Here is a 19,138-nt window from a genome sequence, read left to right as displayed (position 1 = left end):
ATAATTAAAACATAGCTAATGATTAAAACAGTGCCAGCACTAGGCTATTTTACTGTGTAAGAAAAACTGATATCGACCTATAAGATAATAAATTGAAATATCGCGTAACACTCTTAAGGTAAGAGATTAGTCGAGTATTCTCTCTAGTCTAAGTTGCAGCTTCCTTGGTTTGGGCGAAGCAATAACAGTGACAGAGACCCTGTCGCCCAATTTTGGTGTTTGGTTGCCATTAAATTGACTCGTGTGTATCAGTCCGTTGTCACCGACGCCGCAGTCGACGTAACAACCGAATGGCACTACGTTGCGAACCACACCTAAAAAATTCCGTTAAATTTTTACAAAATATTTCTCACCTTAATTGCGGAGGTCAGCTACAACTAAAGAACGAGAGTGACGATTTCATTATGTTTTTAAAAATCTAAATTATGCTCTCCTAAGTTACTTGTTCTGTTATCATTAACTTTTCTAAGGGACTGTAACACTGGGAAGACTCCAAAACGTATGAGCTTGTTTCTGATCGACAAACAAATATTCTGTCTAAAACTTATCCTTCTAAGACCTCCAAAATGTACAAAACATGTAACGTTATTCAGACTCAGACAAAATTATTCCTACAGGCACGAAAACCCAGCCCAGTGTACATTATAATGAAAATGCCGCATTCAAATTTAGCGCTATATTTCTACATGACCATAGGGTATCTAGAAAAATAGTGCCCACTTCAAAAACCGCGATTACGTTTTTCATACAAAACTGAGGGTTACATATTTGGTACATTTTAATGTACACACGCCAGCACATCTCATCATCATAATAAAGACTTCCTTGTTTTTAGCAGTCACACAAATAAGCAAAATAACAAAATTGTTTATTTAATCATGTTATTTATAAATTGCAATTTTCGCAGTGATTGCAATATTTCTTTTATTGCATAAGTAGTTTTTCTTTGGCGTTTTGATTTACAAATACAATTTACAAAGTCTTACCCGTTAAGGTGATTCCTTCTTTAATCTGTTCTGTGACTTGGACCGACAAAGAGTACACAGGTCTGCAGAAGCCAATCATGTTATCCTCATGAGGTTTCTGCTTAAACGCATTCAGTATGAGCTCTAAAGTACTAAGATCTGTATTAAGTGATTTGCTCATATCTGTCAGATTTATAGATGCTGTTTTTCGTTCTACTTGTTCAGGGAATGTGGGCTGTGTAAGATCTTTGATGTTGACACCAATTTTTTTTGCAAATCTGCAAATAGTGGTGAAGTCACAATTTGATTTGATTTTTAGTACGCGAAAAAAAAAAGCCTTAATTAGAAAATATCATGAGTTGAAAAAAGTGGACAGGATAAATATATGGCTATGAGAACATCGAGTACCTACCTATTAAGTTCAAGTGGTACTGATTGCATGTACGTTAATTACACTTACGCTTTAGCTACAGCATAACTTTCTGGATGAATTATAGTAGCATCCAAAGGCTCCGAACCTCCGATGACTTTAAGGAAGCCAGCACATTGCTGGTACGTTATTTTCCCGATGCCTGGAACATTCATTATTTCTGCTCTAGTATTGAATTTGTTATGTTCTTGACGATACGCTATTACTTTTTTCGCGCGTCCTTCGTTAAGACCGGATATACGTCTGAAAATAAATTTCACTTGGGTTAGAAATCTCCTTAACTCTGTAGGTACGAGTGCCAAATAGTGTTTTTTACTACACACAGAGCGTTTTAAAGAGTATGAGGCTCTAAAGGTTACACGTTAAATAAAAAACAAACGACGATAGGACTTAAATGTCTTTGACCATGGCGTGATTTTTAGTAGTCATAAGAAATGTTTCTAAAACACCTAAATTCCACAATATGGACTTAAGGTCTCTTGCCTCTCGCCATCGAGTATATATAACCAGAAATAGAGACGAAAATGTTATTTAATTTGTTTGAAAACAAATCTGCCATATCATTACGGTGACAACACGCTCCGATTGACCAGCCTGAATTCGAAACAACTAACGGGTATCGTCAATTGTTTCACTTCATACCAACCAGTTTAACCTGAGCTTTGCTATAATGGACGAAAATTGAAAAATTACAAAATGTAATATTTAATTTAAGATTCCGTTAGTTCTGTTAGATGTTTTGCTGTTTTTCCTACACCACCGAATGGAACAACCCCCCATAGTCAGAGATATTATCTTTATTACAATAAATACCTACAGAATATTTTTGGAATATATGAAGACGTACACACAGGTCAGTTGTTGGCGCTGTATTAATTCAGCTTTCTAATTTGTGATTTCAGCGTACACGAAAGTTGATATTTGCAACTAATATCAGTACCATTTGACTGATGAGTTGCCAGGGATTGATGGCCTTTATTTCGTCTCTACATCTGGTTATATACTCGATGCCTCTCGCCTACAAGAATTATATAGATGTATGCTTACATTCCGCGCCCGATCAATGTAATTAGCGTATATCAGATAATAATTTGGAATATTTACTTCAACATTGCAAGTGATGCAGTATTAATATCGACGCCTACCAAGCTGACAACTTTTTCCACTGTATAATCTAGTGCCGATTCAAGAAATTTGGGTGGTATATCATGTTGATACATCCCAACTCCGAGATTCTTTGGTTCTACCTAAAAAAACAAATACGATTAACGATACACTACCTCCGTGGCCAAACGGTTACCACGCCGGACTTCCACCCAGAGGTTCCGGGTTCGTTTCCCGTGCCAGGAAAAATATTTAATTAATAACGCACACGCTCAACATAACCCCTCACTCACAGACATATATCTAAATTATGCCTGTGCCCGCACTAGGGAAAACCCTGTGACGCAGGTGCCATGGGCACACACATAGACAACCACAAATTACACCCAACTTACGAGAGAAATACGTAGGTACATGTATTACCATACAAATATTTCTCCCGGCCCGGGACTCGAACATGAGACCTCCGCGTGGCAGTCCAGCATGATAACCGTTCGGCCACGGAGGCAGTTATTTGTAGGGCCTACATTTAATTATCTCGTGAGTTTGGGTGTAATTTGTGTTGTCTATGTGTGTGTCCACGGCACCCGCGATACAGGGTTTCCCTAGTGCGGGGCTATGAGTGTATGCACGTTATTATTATTATTATTATTTGTGTAAAAATATGTATTTTTCGTAAACTTGTAAAAAACAGGGTTTCCCTAGTGCGGGGCTATGAGGTGTGCACGTTATTATTATTATTATTATTATTATTTGTGTAAAAATCATAAAAATATGTATTTTTCGTAAAATTGCAAAAAACTCAAAGAAAATAAATAATGAAAATCATACAATTAGATCTGTGTGTTAAGATGTTAGAAACCTGACGTGACTTACTTTTATCAGTTCTGCCAGTGGATCTAAAACTCTTCTTGCAATTGACAATGCTGAAATTAAATTGGGGTCCATATTCGGATGTTCCTAAAATAAAAATGGCATTATTTGAAGTGTGAATATTCCAGAAGCCGTAGTTTCGAAACCGGGGTAATCGCACCACTGAGATTCTCAAAATTTATGTGCGAAATTTAATTTGAACTTTACCATGCGCTTTTCGATGAAAGAAAACGTCGTGTTGAAACCTGAAATTCTCGGAAAACGTGTATAATCTCCAACCCGTATTGGGCCCGCAGACTACGGACTAAACCCTTGCCTGAGAGGAGACCCGTGTCCAGCAGTGGCACGTATAAATGAATTGACGATGCTGATTGTATTGGCAACATTTTGGTTGGTTGCGCGCAGTGTCCTATTCTATGTGCTTTTAGGTAATTAAAAGAATGTAAACAGATTTTGAAAGAGGTTATTTCACGGAAGAATGTGGTCTGTGGGTTATTTATAGAACGTTTGTTGTGTTGGAATCTTAATATTTTAAAATAACTAACTGAATTACTTCTGTTATTCCATTCATTCTATCGAGTACATTTAGGTAGGCAATTAAAACTATTCTAATTATATTTCATAAATAATTTATTCTCAGGCAGTAGAACATTACCAAAAAAATTCCATTTATTCTAAATTCAGTTGGTTAGACAGACTTTTGAATCGTTGTTTTGTTCTAAATTTTTAACCGACTTCAAAATAGGAGATTCTCGATTCGACTGTATTTTCTGTATGTATGTTACGCGATTACTCCATTACACATTTGTGAACCGATTTTGATCATTCTTTTTTGTTGAAAAGAGAGTACCTCAATATTAGTCCCATTTAAATTTCCAGAAAATATTCCACCTCTATCCTTTAAAGGGTGGCAAACTAGGGGATGAATCCGGGTTCGCGCACTTTCCGGTAACCGATTTCAATAAAACTTGGCAAATGGATATATTTCCCCTAACTTTTGAGGTCGGTTTTGTTTAATGACAAGTTATAACTATTGTAGTTTCTTTGTTTTTGTTATTGTATGTTTGTTACGGTTTTGTCTGTAAAAACTGTAATGAGTGATTGCGAACGTCTGTGTTTTTTCGTTATAGAAGTTGAACACCTCTCGAATACCTAGTAGTATAAATCTAACACAAACTATCTTTAAAATAATTTTGAAAGTAGTTTTTTTACTTACCTTTTGTGCTTCTTTGCTAATAGAGTAAATAGATGCACCCTGTTCAGGAACAATAATGACAGGAATATTTTCCGATATTTGATGGGATTTCAACCAGGTGTCAGTTTCTCTGCAGGCAGTACCATTACCTAAACCAATTAATTCGACCCTGGAAGCAACACGTTCGTTATAAAATTATAAAAGAAATATGACAAATAGTTGTTCTATTTTTGTTTCTCTAATATTTCTGTATTAAACAAGTCTATAAGACGGTCACCACAGAAAGAAGTTTGACGGCAAGACAGTTTTAACGAATCTATCCGTACTTATGTTTCTTAAGTAGATCTTTTAACTGCTTTGCAGCGCCGTCATATGGTTTATGTTGTCGAAAATCTGGATATATTGTACATGCCTCCAATTTTTCTCCATTGGCGTCAATAATTCCAACCTGTTGAGATGTCAAAGAAACATTGTCAATATTAAGATTTGTCAAGTAGGACAATAACATTTTTCTTGTCCTCACAGGGAAAGTATAAAAATACATGATTTCATACTTTACACCCTGCCCTAAAACCGGGATCCAATCCTGCTATTCGACGATTTTTGACAGGATCAGTCAAAAGATATTTCTCCAAGTTAGTAGTGAATGTTTTAACAGCTTCCTTTTGTGCAGCACTTGTGAGGTCATTGCGGACTTGCCTCGATAACCAGGGTTTGATTAGACGATTGTACGCGTCACCAAGACCTTTGTGGACCCAAAAGTTGCTTTTCCATAATGAGTGACAAAATCTATAATTTAAAAAAATAAAGTCAAATTAGTAGGCATTTAATAACATAGTTTTTGAAATATTAATTTGTTTTATTCATATCAAATTAAGAGGATTGTGGAATTGCCGGAAAAATAAGCTACAAAAGGTTTTTTGAGGCTTTTTTTTTGTTATTCATTATAGGTTTGTAGAAATGAGCACGCCACTTTACCGAATTTCGTGTTATAATGTCTGTCGTATTAAACCATTGATATTTTACAAATAAGCCACTATTATGAAAAAGTGAGAACTACAAATTTTGTTCAATGTACACTGAATAAAATACTAAGACGAATAAACCACATCAAATAGACTAAAATTGTAAAATTTAAAAGAGGTAAAAGCATTTTCCCCAGAAGGTTACTTTTATTAGAAGTAAGAGGTACTGAAAGTCAATTTTAAAATTAAAGGACCGAAAAGGCAGCTCTCCGGCTTCCAGCATTTTGGGCACCCTCTAGCAGACCCAACCCACATTCATTCATTTATTATGGCCCTCGTCGTAGTATAAATACTAGAGACTAGAGTTACATTTATGTATGCTCAAGGCTTTAGTGTATGATAGCTCCTTGTAGCTTATTAATGAATAATAGATTGTTAATACATTATTGTGACAATATGACCTGTAAATATAAATCTCAAAATTATTTGCAGATTTCGGATTTCTGTGTCATTTGATCTTACAACTAAGAGATGATATTTATTTTAACAAAATGCAAACATTTGACATATACTTTGGTGTCGGCTTCACAATCCTCTTAAGAAGTGCAGTTTACATTTCATCTATGACACTTCAGCCCTGGTTCTTCTCAGTTGGTAATAATCAGTGGTCGGAAAAAGGTGCTCCACATTATATATAGATACTTGTATAGATATAGCTACAAGGAGCGACATAGAGTTGCTAAAACAACCAAATATTAATTAATTATTTTTTTCGAATTCTACCTAGGTCTACCAAGTCGAAGTTGGAATTTTAAGTAATTCTAATGGTGCCATGTAAAAAAACATTACATAGCTGACCTTTTACCAAAGCAGAGAATAAAAAGTAACTAGCATGGTCACCCTCCGCCCCTCCCTCGCATTAGGTATCGCACTGCGCCTCGCATATTGACGGTCACATTAACAGAACAAGGCTGTCAGCGATCTATTCGCTAAGGACAATATGTTAAGGTATAAACTGTTTAAATTTATTTATTACGAATGTACCTTACTTTTATCATGATGGTCGTGAATTGTACCATGTATTCTAAATGAGTATATAAATGTCTACATACATACAGATGCAAGGAGTGATTAAAACCTCCAAATATTAATAAATTAGTTTTTTGAATTCATAATGAAATTCGTAGATAATTGTATATGCAATAATAATAATTATCTGTATAAGTTTAGTTTATCTACTATATTTTAACATGGCGCTCCTAAAATTACTTTAAAATCCAACTTCAGCTTCAGTTTTTTATCTTGCGATGCACTAACTATTTCCGAAAATCTGGAATTCGAAAAACTAATTGATTAATATTTGGTGGTTTTGAGCCACTCTATGTTACTCCTTATATATCTATATATGTAGATATTTATGTACTCATTTGGAACACCGTATTTAACAAGCTATTTGATATCTGTGCAAGATTCCATTATGAAATAAGTTGACCAAATATTACAGAAGCACACTTACCTTTCTAGTCTATTATAAAACCAATCTGGAATAACAACTTTAACTGAAAGAATCTTTTCATCTTCACCTCTATTCAAGGCCAAAGTTTGGTGAGGTTTCACAAATTGAACTGGACATTTCCAATCGAAATACAGTTTGTATGTCTCTGGATCTGATTTGGAATCAGTCTTTTTGCTGCCGTCTTCTTTCTTTTCCTTTGTTGAACGTTTTGTTCTACTGCTGTGTATTGTAAATCTTGTTTCTTCTTTTCTATAATACAAATAATATAGGATTAGATAAAGAATAAATTTTTTTTTTACTGAAGCAAAGATATGCATCGCCTCGCAGTGGGTAAATAAACTACAATTCATTATATTTGAACCAGTTGAGTGGGCACTAGAATTAACAAAAAGCTATGTCTTTTGCTTAGTGAAATGTATAATAACACATACTTACAGACTTCTCATTTGCTCTAAAACCTTGGTATCTTTGTAAATAATATCAGCTATTATATGAGTGATGTGATCCTCAACTTTATCAACTAAAGACAGTTCATCATCATCAGTGCACAGGGTTTTTAAGTCAATATGTTCCCCATTCAGAGATCTGATGGCATATGGCTCTAGACCAAGGTTTCTTGCTCTTTCTGCCAGGGACAGGGAATGAGATTTCAGTGGTGCATACTGAAACAAAATAACAATTATTGTAAATGCAGATATCAACCTATTACATTTTGTGTTGCACTGCACTTTACTTTGTCATATGCTTACAAATTATGTTGCATGTGTGATGCAGACAATTATAATATATCAAAATAATTAAATTGAATCTAAAATGCACATACACTATATTCTGACATCCATGTTTTAGTTATTTGAATTTTATAGAAACAAGCGAAAATTACTGATACGTAATTTAATTAATTGAAGTCCTTTGACAAACTCAAAAATCAGAATAAACAGAAAGCCAACTCATACCACCAAATCCAGTTCTGACAGGTTGCGAGCATTCAGAATACTTTTTTCAATATCTGGTGTCAGCTTTTTGTTCTTTTTTAGTGTTCCTATAACAGACTTCACTTTCTTTTTTAACTGTGCTATAATCTGGTAGCTTTCATACAATTCTAGTAGCCTGAAAAAAATTATATACATATAATGTAAGTAATTTCAAGTTGAGGTTACTGTGCTAACAAATTAAATATTGATTTAAGATATACAAATTGATTGAAACGGATCTGTATATAATGTTCTAAAAACAAGTATTGTGAGTTGATTTCAAATAACCATAATCTTACATGTGCACCTTACTATTTAAATGAACTACAAAATATAAAAATTATGCATATCAATCTTTCCAAATAGTACTAAGTAGTGGTAACCTAATGGTTCGACTGACATCCTCTCAAGCAGAGACTGTGGATTAGAATCCGGGCTCGTATCCTTCAGTGTCTTGAAATTTATGTGTTAAATTTAATTTTATTTCACCATAAGGTTTTCAGTCAAGTAAAACAATGTGACGAAACCTGTATACCAAAGAAGGCTCACAACCCTTGGAAAATATGTAAAATCCCTGATTGGCCCGTATAATGGATTATGTCTAAACTCTCATCTAACAGGAGGCCCATGACCAGTAATGCAACATTTTGTGAAGAGTTCATATAACACAATTGGATCTCGAGTAATTCAAACTGTTTCAAAGTTTAAACTTACCTATCAGGCATCATTTGGTCTACAGCCGTCTTACGATATCGCGCAATGAACGGCAAAGTGCATCCTTCAGTCAATAAAGCAATAAAGTTCTGAGCAACATTTTGTGAAACTTTTACCATCTGTGATAGTACTTCTGCCTCATTCCACATATCTGGGGGCCAATCGCGCTATTTTCGCAAGGTTTAACCGTACAACATTTGAGGTTATGGTTTTGGTTAATTAATGGTTCTACCGACGCACAAAATGCAATCGCGCTATCAGTTTTAATGAACCTAAACCTCAGTTAAACCTCAAACTATAACCTCGTATTAAATTTTAAGAGACGTGCCTTGACTTCCTAAAACCGACTAAATTTTACCGTAAAACGCACTGAAATGTCAATATCTACGAATTCAAGTCTATAAAAGAGCGATTTAAAAAAGTGTGTAAAAGAAATGTCATTAAATTCTATTGTAAACAAACATATGAGTTGGATCTATGGTTCGGAGTGTTAGCTGATACACGTGTTTGGAATTTGGTTATTTTAGGCGATTGTTCCACAGTCTCTGAGCTGTTTTATATTAGTGTATAGTTGTGTTTTATGTTTACCTGCTTGGGTAAGTGCTTAATAACTAACTAAACTCCCTCCCTTCCGTTGTTTACGTCGTAAACAATGGACAGGGTTCCTCCCGATCCCCCTGACCCTCCGGACAGGGATCTGTCTCCAGTGCCAATGGAGTTATCTCCTGCTGTCTTTACGCCTTATGCCACAAAACGACGTCTGGATATTGATCATGAGTCTCAACCAGAACCCAATAAAAAAGCTATAACGGATTCACTGCAACAACCGTCGTCCACACCCCCGGTTACAAGCCAATCCAGTGATCCCAAGGCAATTTACACTCACCCGTCGCTGACAGAAATGCCCAAACTGTATTCGGAACAGGATAAAGGTCCGTTTATTGTCCATGTTTCACGACAGGAGACAACTCCCTCGTCTGGTACTACTATCCGCCCCATAATCTTTGGTCAATTTTTAAACAAAAATAAAATTAGTAATGTTGTTTATGGTGGAATCAAAAAGGTTGGTCGGAACAGAATAGCTGTGGAATTTAAGACTGGTAAGGACGCCAACGAGTTTATCAACAATCATTTCCTACCTTTATATAAATATGAAGCTGTGATTCCGAACTACAATGTCACACGCTTAGGGCTCATCAGAGGTATCCCTACGGAGTTGACAATGGAGGAGCTAGTAGAGGCTATGGTTACACCTGACTATTGTGGTGTTGTGCTCAAAGCTAGAAGACTAAACCGCAAACAGATTGATAATGGAGTTACTACATGGGCCCCCACCCAAACGGTCGTACTGACATTTCAAGGTCAAAATCTACCCTCGAGAATTTTCCTCTATTACACGTCTATAGTAGTAGATGCTTACCAGTTGCCCACAATACAATGTAACAACTGCTGCCGTTTCGGGCACATTAAGACCCAATGCCGATCCAAGCCTAGATGTTACAGATGCGCCCAATCTCACCCCGGGGAGACTTGCTCAGTAGTGGAGGATAATGCTACTTGTTTGCATTGTTCAGGAACCCATTTCGCCACAAGCAGGAACTGCCTTGAGCACTCCCGGCAAAAATCTATCAAAATGCGTATGTCACAGGACAATATATCGTTTCAGGAAGCTGCTGCTCTCTTCCCAAATGTTAAAAGATCATATGCGGACACATCAAGGGTGTCCACTAGCATACCCACTACACTTTCACCACCCTTCCCAACACAATTGTCTCCCTCTACCCCGCTAACACAGTCTTACAGAAAAACAGTATTTCTGACACCTCGCCAATCAGGCCCTTTAGGGAAAAGTTACGACAGAGAAGCACACAACAATATAATTAGAGATTGTCCTTCTACTCTTCCTGATGGCTGTGCTTTAGGTAACCCCTCAAACACAACAGAGACCTCCCCTAATGATGACTGCCTTGACCTTCTATGGTTACTGGTCATTAACATTCTAAAAAAATTCAGTGATGTCCCACTACCGCCCAACGTTGCCCCAAAAATTTTACCTCTTTTAAATCTACTCACTAAAAATGGCTCTGAATATTGTTCAATGGAATAGTAACAGTCTAAAATCCAAAAAACATGAATTCCAACATATAATAAACACAATCTCTCCGTTAGTCCTTGCCATCTCGGAGACGTGGTTTCCCAGGGACTACATCTTCAATGTGCCCGGATTCTCGTGTCTCCGTGATGACAGGGATGATGGACATGGAGGGAGCGCACTTTTTGTTAATAAATCATTGCTCTTCTCCCAAATCCATCTCCCCTCACACAATAGAGATATACTTAACGCCGTAGCAGTAAGGATTGATGATATCTCTTTTGTGTCAATATATATTCCCCACCCTAATTTTCTTGTTTTGCAAGATCTTCGCTCCATTATATCAGTGCTCCCCTCCCCTATAGTTGTTATGGGCGATTTTAACGCGCACCATGAGTCCTGGGGATCTTATCGTTCAGATTCATTTGGCACCCTGCTTATTGACCTCCTGGATGAGCTGGATTTGTGCGTTATAAATAACGGCAGCCCCACAAGAAGGCCCAACCCAACTCAGAACCCATGCAGTGCAATAGACTTAACAATTTGTTCCCCGCAGTTGGCTTCTCTTTTAACATGGTGCACTCTCAAAAGTACATATGGAAGTGATCACTACCCCATTCTTATCTCTATGCCGGATAAAAGATTAAAAGTTCATTACACTCCCCCACTTTTAAAATTTAGATTAAATAAAGCTGACTGGTCATCTTTTTCGATGGAAATCAATAACAAAGTGGAGTCCCTCCCTGACGTGACGCCGGACAGTTGACTTACGGCATACAGGGCATTCAAGGAAACCCTTTTAACGTCAGCACACACCAATATCCCTCAGAAACAAACAACGCGCAGAAGGATTTCACCTCCGTGGTGGGACGCTGATTGCACGGACGCCATCCGTAAAAGGAAGGAGGCAGAAAAGAAGTACAATGATCTAATGTCTCAGGAGAACTTTCTACACTACAAGCAGGTAGCAGCCCAATGTAGAAGGGTTCTGGCCCCAAAGAAAAAACATGGTTGGACAAATTTCTGTGAAAGCATGTCACCTCGTACTCCATCATCCGTAGTCTGGAGACAGATTAAAAGATTCCGCGGCTCTCTACGCCCTAAAGGAAACACCTCAAACGACCCCTCAGGTTGGATTCACTCATTTGCAGACAAGCTAGCACCCCCATCAGTCCCAAACAAGGACAATCTCCCATTGCATACTTTCACCTATATCTCGGCTTCTGAAGAACTTGATGGTCCTTTCTCTCTACTGGAATTGAATATGGTATTAACTGGGCTTAAGGATACTGCTCCGGGAATAGATGGCATCCCATATTCATTCCTCGTAAACTCAACGGAAAAAACAAAATTATATTATCTAAAATTAGTTAACACCTTCTTCGACGGGGGTATCATACCGGATGAGTGGAACAAGCAAATTATCATCCCTCTTCTTAAGCCCGGCAAAGATCCCCTCGACTGCAACTCGTACAGACCGATTGCCCTATCCTCTACCCTATTCAAAGTGATGGAACATATGATAAGGAATCGACTGGAATGGTTTTTAGAGAGGCACGGTCTATTGGCAAAAACTCAATTCGGGTTCAGAAAGGGATCCAGTACACTAGACAGCTTGAGTATCCTAACCACAGATATTCGTTTAGCATTTCAAAAAAAACAGTATGTCGTAGGCGTGTTCCTGGATATAGCAGCCGCCTACGATAACGTCCTTCTTCCGGTGCTCAGAAGTAAGCTACGACAGCTGAGTGTCCCTGAGAAGTTGGTTCGTTTTATTGTTAACTCGATTTCAGCCAGATCTATCGAAATTCGCTGCCATGGTACTTCTATTCCTCCCCTATCTGTCTGGAAAGGCCTCCCCCAGGGCTCCGTACTTAGTCCCCTGCTCTACAATGTTTACACGCTGGATCTGGAAATGACGGTTAACTCGTTCTGCCAGGTCCTGCAGTATGCTGACGATGTAGCCCTGTATGTACGATCAGAATCAGTCCAGGAAGCAACATCACGCCTCACTTCTGCCTTAACCTATCTGAGCGATTGGTTAGCCGAGCATGGCTTGTCATTGTCGGTTCCCAAGTGTTGTTGTGTTGTATTTTGTAGAAAAAGGAATATCCCATCCCCCCAGATTTTATGTCAGGGTGACTACATTCCCGTAGATACACATGTCAAATTCTTGGGCATGTTTTTAGACTCCAAACTAAGTGGGGTTCAACACTTTAACTACATCAGCGGTAAATGTGAGAAAGGTGTTAACATTCTCCGTACCCTCGCGGGTATTTGGTGGGGTGCACATCCTTTTACCCAAAAACTGCTATATAACGCAATAGTCCGTAGCCATTTGGATTACGGCTCCTTCCTTTTAGATCCATGTAATAAATTACCTCTCGATAAAATAGTTAAAATACAATCTAAATGTCTTCGCATAATTTTGGGCGCTATGAAATCATCCCCGATTAATGGACTCCAAATCGAATGCGTGGATCCTCCCCTTTACCTTCGTAGGCAATTCCTTAGTGATCGATTTTTTATTAAAGCAGTGCAACATGCTTCTCACCCTCTTCTGGAACGGTTACAGATGTTGTCGCAGGCGACGAGGGAATCTGCTAATTATAAAACGCCGTGTGTGCTCCATAGTTTTAACAAATTCTGGAAACCTTCCCTGCCCATAGAGCAGTTCACTCGACTCCCAATATTTAACAATAATTTTAAATCACTAACATTTAAACCAGAGATCATCCTCAATTTTGGCATTAACAAAGATTCTCCTCACGCATCTAAACTGTTAAAAGAAAAATTAGCTACCAAATACGAAGGCTGGCTTCCGATTTACACGGATGCCTCTAAATTGCAGGAAGGTGGTGCTGTAGGATCAGCCGTATGGATACCTGCCTACAAAGTACTCCTTAACTACAAACTCCCACCGCTAACCTCTGTGTTTACCGGAGAAGCGGTCTCTCTCCTTGAGGCAATCCAGTTTGCTGAATCCCATAATTTAGGTAAAACCATTATTTTTAGTGACTCTCAAAGTTCCCTCCAGGCAATATTATCTAATCCGTTCCGCCTCAAAAACAAGTTCCCCATTATTTTGAAAATCCGAGAAGTATTGTACCGATGCCAACTTAAACTACTTAACATTATCCTGGCATGGATCCCAGGGCACTGCGGTATTCCCGGTAACGAGACTGCAGACTTATGTGCTAAACAGGCCATTACCAGTGGCTCCCCAACTTATGACAAAGTGTACCACCATGATCTTCTCACCCTGGCGCATGATCATCTACTGAGATCATGGCAGGTCGATTGGCAAAACACCAGAAATCGGGCAGGTAAATACTACTACGAGATTCAAAAATGTATCCCAAACAAACCCTGGTTTTTTAAACAAAAACTGTTCAGTAAACAGGCCGTATCCATCATCTGTCGCCTAAGGCTTGGGCATGCATGCACACCCGTCCATCTTGCTAAAATTAGGATAAGGGATACCTCTCTGTGTGAGTGTGGCGTTGAGGATGGCACCACAGATCATGTTCTTTTTAACTGCCCTAAGCTGAACATTTCTCTTTACGATTTACTCCCTCAAGATGTCCCTCGTCCAACCAACATAAAGTGCATCCTCGAGATGTCCAAGCCCTCCCCTTTTAAAATTTTAAAAAAATTTTTGGCAATTAACCAATTAAAATTGTAAAATGTTTACCTTTTTCTGTTTTTTCCCTTTTTGTATTCTATCTAATTATTTATTTACTTTTAATTTCTTATATAACCCCTATCTAAAACTACACTGCTTGCATTAACTCATCATTAATATACCTATAACTTTTATTAACAACCCTGTTTTATTAGGCTATGCTTTGTGTTGTCCTGTGATGTTGCAACTGTGTGCTTTATTTTAGATAAACCCGCTTCGAGTCTCACAGACAGCAGTAAGGATCAAAATTATATTTGAAAACAAATCCACTCCTCCCGTGTAGAGGCTACCTACGACGTGACATTGGCGGAATTGTGAAAGTCACAAAACAAGCCACTAATAAAGAAGAAGAAGAAGAAACATATGAGTTGTCATTTGAACCAAATTAATTGAATTTAGTGTGTTGTTGTTGTAGATAAAACACACAGAGGTAAGTACCTACACATTGTGTTCCTGTTTTAATATTCTATTTAATAAAATAGAATCTTTTTATACAATCAAATAGGTACGCTAACTACTATTAATTTCGAAATGTTAGCAATGTAGAATTAATAATGATGCTCGTATTTCAGCCAATGTGGATGTGGTCGGACGGCGAGCGACCACTGTAAGCCAGCTCCATCTTTGCTGGAGTTCGAATCGCACAGAGATTTAGCTTGAGAATGACTTCGCTCGGCGTTGTTCGCGCGTGTTATCAGCACGCCTTTGGTGCGAGTGTGTGGCTATTTTGTGGCCCCGCAATAGATCCCAAAAGGTGAGTCATAATGAGAGGTAATAGGATACAGTGAATGGATCACTCACCCTTATTGTACCAGAACTCATATCACTTAATATGCAATGTTATTATTTGTTATTCAGATATGGAATGGTATGAAAAGCAGGGTGAGAATCTACGCCACATCGACTGCGGCAGAGGACCTACCAACCTTCCTAAAGGACACCAACTCTAGCACTAAGTAACTAAATAACTTCAAACATACAATTCCATAACAAAGTAACTTTCTCACTCTTTATTATTAATTAAAAAACAAAGTAACTTTCAATTTGAGCAAATTCTTTCCCACTCTTTATTACATCACATCTATTATTTCGTTGGCAGCGAGCTGATGAGCGTTGGAGCAGAGCCGGGTAGAATTCTTATGCATTGAGAAGCTGCGAGCATGCGAAGCATTCTTGCAGCAAGTGAATGCTGGCAGGGTGCAGGCTGAGGCAGCTATTATTTCTGTCAAAACAGATGATCTGCATGCCCAATCCGTAGCTGCTATTTGCAAAGCAATTACCGAGTTGGTGCCTGCAGTTAACCTTTTTGATAGAATATTTAACAAGAATGACAGGTTTGTTTTCAACATGTTTTCTTAATTCCTGCTGATGATATGTTCAATTGTGGAAATCTGAAAGAGCGTAAGGAACGAAGGTCTAATCTGTAGACTTTTGTCCCCTTTATATTTCCACAGTGATATAAACATTTTTTTAAATGTATTTTGAAAAGGCCCCTAAACATTCTGGCGTTTATGTTGGCTTCATACTGTATGTATATAAATACCCATCCTGCTTTATCTGTCACTACTCTCATGAGAGGTATGGCACAGTCTTAAATTTAGGTCTCCAATCTTCCTATATACATATTTTTGTTTCAGACTTCTTTGAAGAATCAAAAGCAAGCTCGCTCTGGAAATGAAGGATGATTTGGGGTAGATTGAGGCAATAAATAAACTAAAAATACACTCTTTTTTTTATTTCAACCTCTTAAAAGTATACATCAATTTAGATATTAAGATAATAAACAATTACAATAGGTATACATCGTCATCTTAGAATGAATACCTCATATTTCTATGTAATTTTTTAGGATGAAGATAAAAATATGGTGTGAAGTATAGTAAATGCAATAATGTGTGTAGTTAGCATTTTAATTACTTAAATTATACCTCTTTTAGATACTATATTATTACATTATTAATTTTTATTCAACAAAAATCAGTAAAAACAAACTGAAAATGCATATGTGAGGCTTCACTGTAAGGGGACGATATGTTGTATAAAGTCAAGTGTTAAAAGAGATAAATTGTAACCTTGTAATATATTTTTATACAACTATACATATTTTACCTATATCTGTAATTTTAATTTGATAATAACAACAGGAAATAAGACAAGAACTAATAAATATGATGTACATTGTAAAGCTTATTTTCTCACCGCCTTTTAATATCATCTCTTTCGGCATGCCTTTTAGGAAAGCTGCATATTTATTCATAATAACTGGTTTATTTGAAGCAGCTACTGCTTGTGCCTCTCTGACACTGGCTTGGGAAAGGGTGATAAGCACTTGCCAATGGGGGTCTAGTACGCCCCAGTTGTTAAAAACTATACGAGCTATTAAAATCTGTAACAAAATTAATAATGATTTACACAGTATAGAAATTTTGGTTATTATGCAAAACTGAGAACTTTCGGATTCCACTTAACCCTTACCTTTGTCTCCACATCCAATGCAACAGACCGTCCTTTAACGAGAATATGTAGGCATAGTTCTTCCACCAATCCTGAAATGAATTCCGTGGACAAACGGTATATCGTTTGCGGAATTTCTCCTCAGACATGTTAAATGTGATCGTCTTTCTATGCTTTTCTTTTATTTAAAGCCCGTTCTTAGGCCACATCCACCTCATAAACACTTTCCAAAACATTTAAGTAACCGTGGAACATCTTTTATATACGATAAACGTAGTGAAAAGTTACTCTCCATTAACTGCCACACAAACCTTAACCTTTCCAAGGTTACTCTATTCCCCCAAGGTTACATGTGAGGTTAAAACGTCAAAATATTTAGCGCGATACCAATTTGCAACATTTTAGGTTTTGGTTTTACGTTTGACAATTAGCGCGATACCAAATGTGCGTTACGTGTCACACGTCTAAGTTTTGGCTTAGGTTTTTGTTTTGACAGTTAGCGCGATACGAAATGTACACAACGTGTCAGATTGGCGAGGTTGGAGGTTTTGGTTAAACCTTTGACAATTAGCGCGATTGGCCCCCTGTTAAAGTCACAGTATCATCATCATCATCATCATTTTCAATGGAACTAATACAGCCAGCCATATTGTCTGTAACACTGTTTTTCTTGATTGTACTGGTAGATTTCGCCGATCTAGGCTTAGTAACTTTAGCTGTTTTTTTTTTTGCATTTATCCTACAAATATCGTTTTCAATTTCACCATCGTCTAAGGCTTTACGTTTTCTAGTAACTTTTTTGGTGGCTGTATCCATTTAAGTTTTACTAAAAAATACACAAGTACATTTTAAATATTGGAGTACCTATATAAAAAGAGCACGAAACAGTCTTGCCTGTCATTATTTCGCAGAATAGCGATAAACTATTATCATAGTACATTGTTAAGCATTACGTACTTAGTACTAGCCTTTAGGCTGAGTACCAGGAAATGTTATTTTAAAATAAGGAGAACGACCCGTGGCCCGTGACCGTTATTTACTTGCGAGATTATACAGCAAAGACCATACGAGATACGTAGTATCTCTTATTAGTTTGTTGGAAAGCGTGTTAAAGAGAGTACGGAATGTAAAGAATAAATAATCGTATTCGGGGTATTCGCATTTAGGGATGAACAGATAGAAACACGATAGAAAGAAACTAGGGGTGGGTGATAAATAACGTCACGATGAAAAAATCACGTTGATCCGCCGTCAAACAGTATTGCCGTGACTCGTTCCGAAGGAACGACGTTCCAAAGTCACATAGGTGTTCCTTCGTTCCAATAGCTATCCCCGTCACTCACATCACTACATACGTATTTGATACAATGCGTGATCTCCGTTCCGTGGTGACTATGGCGCGCCACTCGTTGTAGTTCTCTTCAAATCGGGCCATTTCGGCGATGGGAATGAATGAAATAGGATGACTTTCTTTGCTCACTCACAAGGGTCGTAGGTGCTTATTACTACTGGAAGGGGCGGATGAAAAAAATCTGCAGCAGTTATTATAAACCTATTTATGAACAAAGTAAAATATTTTTGTATTATTGTTTTATTATAGGAAGAGTTGGTATTTTATATTTATGTATAATCTACTTTGTGTATTCTACTAGAAATATAATTACATTACACTTTATGTCTATTTTTAACAATCCGAAGATTCGCATTAAATAAGTAACAAACAAAATTACATTAAATACAGAATCAACTTTTTGAATGGAATTGAAACTTATTACAAAGGGAGTAAAAACTTCAAGCAAAATCATTCTATAAGAAACGGCTATAAGTATTAGAAAGAAGCCGCTGGCAAAAACCGTATATCGTGATGTAAGTTATAGGCGTGACAAGGTAGCGGAAGTAACAGTCGTGACAAAATCACGATGATTTATCACTGTGATTTTTTGGAACCGGAACGACAGTCACGGCGATAGAAATGTAACGCTATTCCATGTCTATCAGTTGGTGACATCGAACATTTGATTTTTTATTGCTGTCAGTTCAAAATTCAACGTCTTCTAATAGCAAATGAATTAAGTGACAAAATTGGCGAGAAACATTATCCCGCTGCTTAAAAGACTATTTAAAAAACCCAAAGTTCTTTTTGCCACTTTATAAATACGTTAAAAGCACAT

At 37.3% G+C, this 19,138-nt stretch overlaps 1 protein-coding gene and 1 long non-coding RNA gene across 3 annotated transcripts; one reads left to right on the top strand and one right to left on the bottom strand.

The window, feature by feature from the left end:
• Positions 1–33: 33 nt before the first annotated feature.
• On the bottom strand, positions 34–18,159 carry LOC113237248 (uncharacterized protein YdcI). 2 transcript variants are annotated; one of them, XM_026473623.1, is made up of 13 exons: positions 17,552–17,793; positions 8,737–8,887; positions 8,005–8,158; positions 7,484–7,710; positions 7,049–7,297; positions 5,122–5,356; positions 4,894–5,015; positions 4,589–4,736; positions 3,376–3,459; positions 2,500–2,642; positions 1,426–1,638; positions 987–1,243; positions 34–314 (listed from the first exon to the last, which is right to left on the bottom strand). In XM_026473623.1, exons 1-13 carry the CDS (start codon positions 17,781–17,783, stop codon positions 127–129), a joined length of 2,403 nt encoding a protein of 800 aa, XP_026329408.1. In that variant the 5' UTR covers positions 17,784–17,793; the 3' UTR covers positions 34–126. The 2 variants fall into 2 exon arrangements, with proteins under 2 accessions (XP_026329408.1, XP_026329410.1); XM_026473625.1 differs by lacking the exon at positions 34–314 and adding an exon at positions 17,925–18,159 and having other exon boundaries at positions 1,116–1,243; positions 1,378–1,638.
• On the top strand, positions 15,416–16,210 carry LOC113237249. Its single transcript, XR_003311025.1, has 3 exons — positions 15,416–15,469; positions 15,613–15,847; positions 16,151–16,210. It is a non-coding gene; the product is annotated as an uncharacterized LOC113237249 (long non-coding RNA).
• Positions 18,160–19,138: the final 979 nt, after the last annotated feature.

Source organism: Hyposmocoma kahamanoa, unplaced genomic scaffold (assembly GCF_003589595.1).
Source record: "Hyposmocoma kahamanoa isolate Upper Pololo Valley unplaced genomic scaffold, ASM358959v1 93, whole genome shotgun sequence".
NCBI lineage: Eukaryota > Metazoa > Arthropoda > Insecta > Lepidoptera > Cosmopterigidae > Hyposmocoma > Hyposmocoma kahamanoa.
Note: the sequence above shows the minus strand (reverse complement) of the source record. Positions and strands in the feature narration are given on the sequence as shown.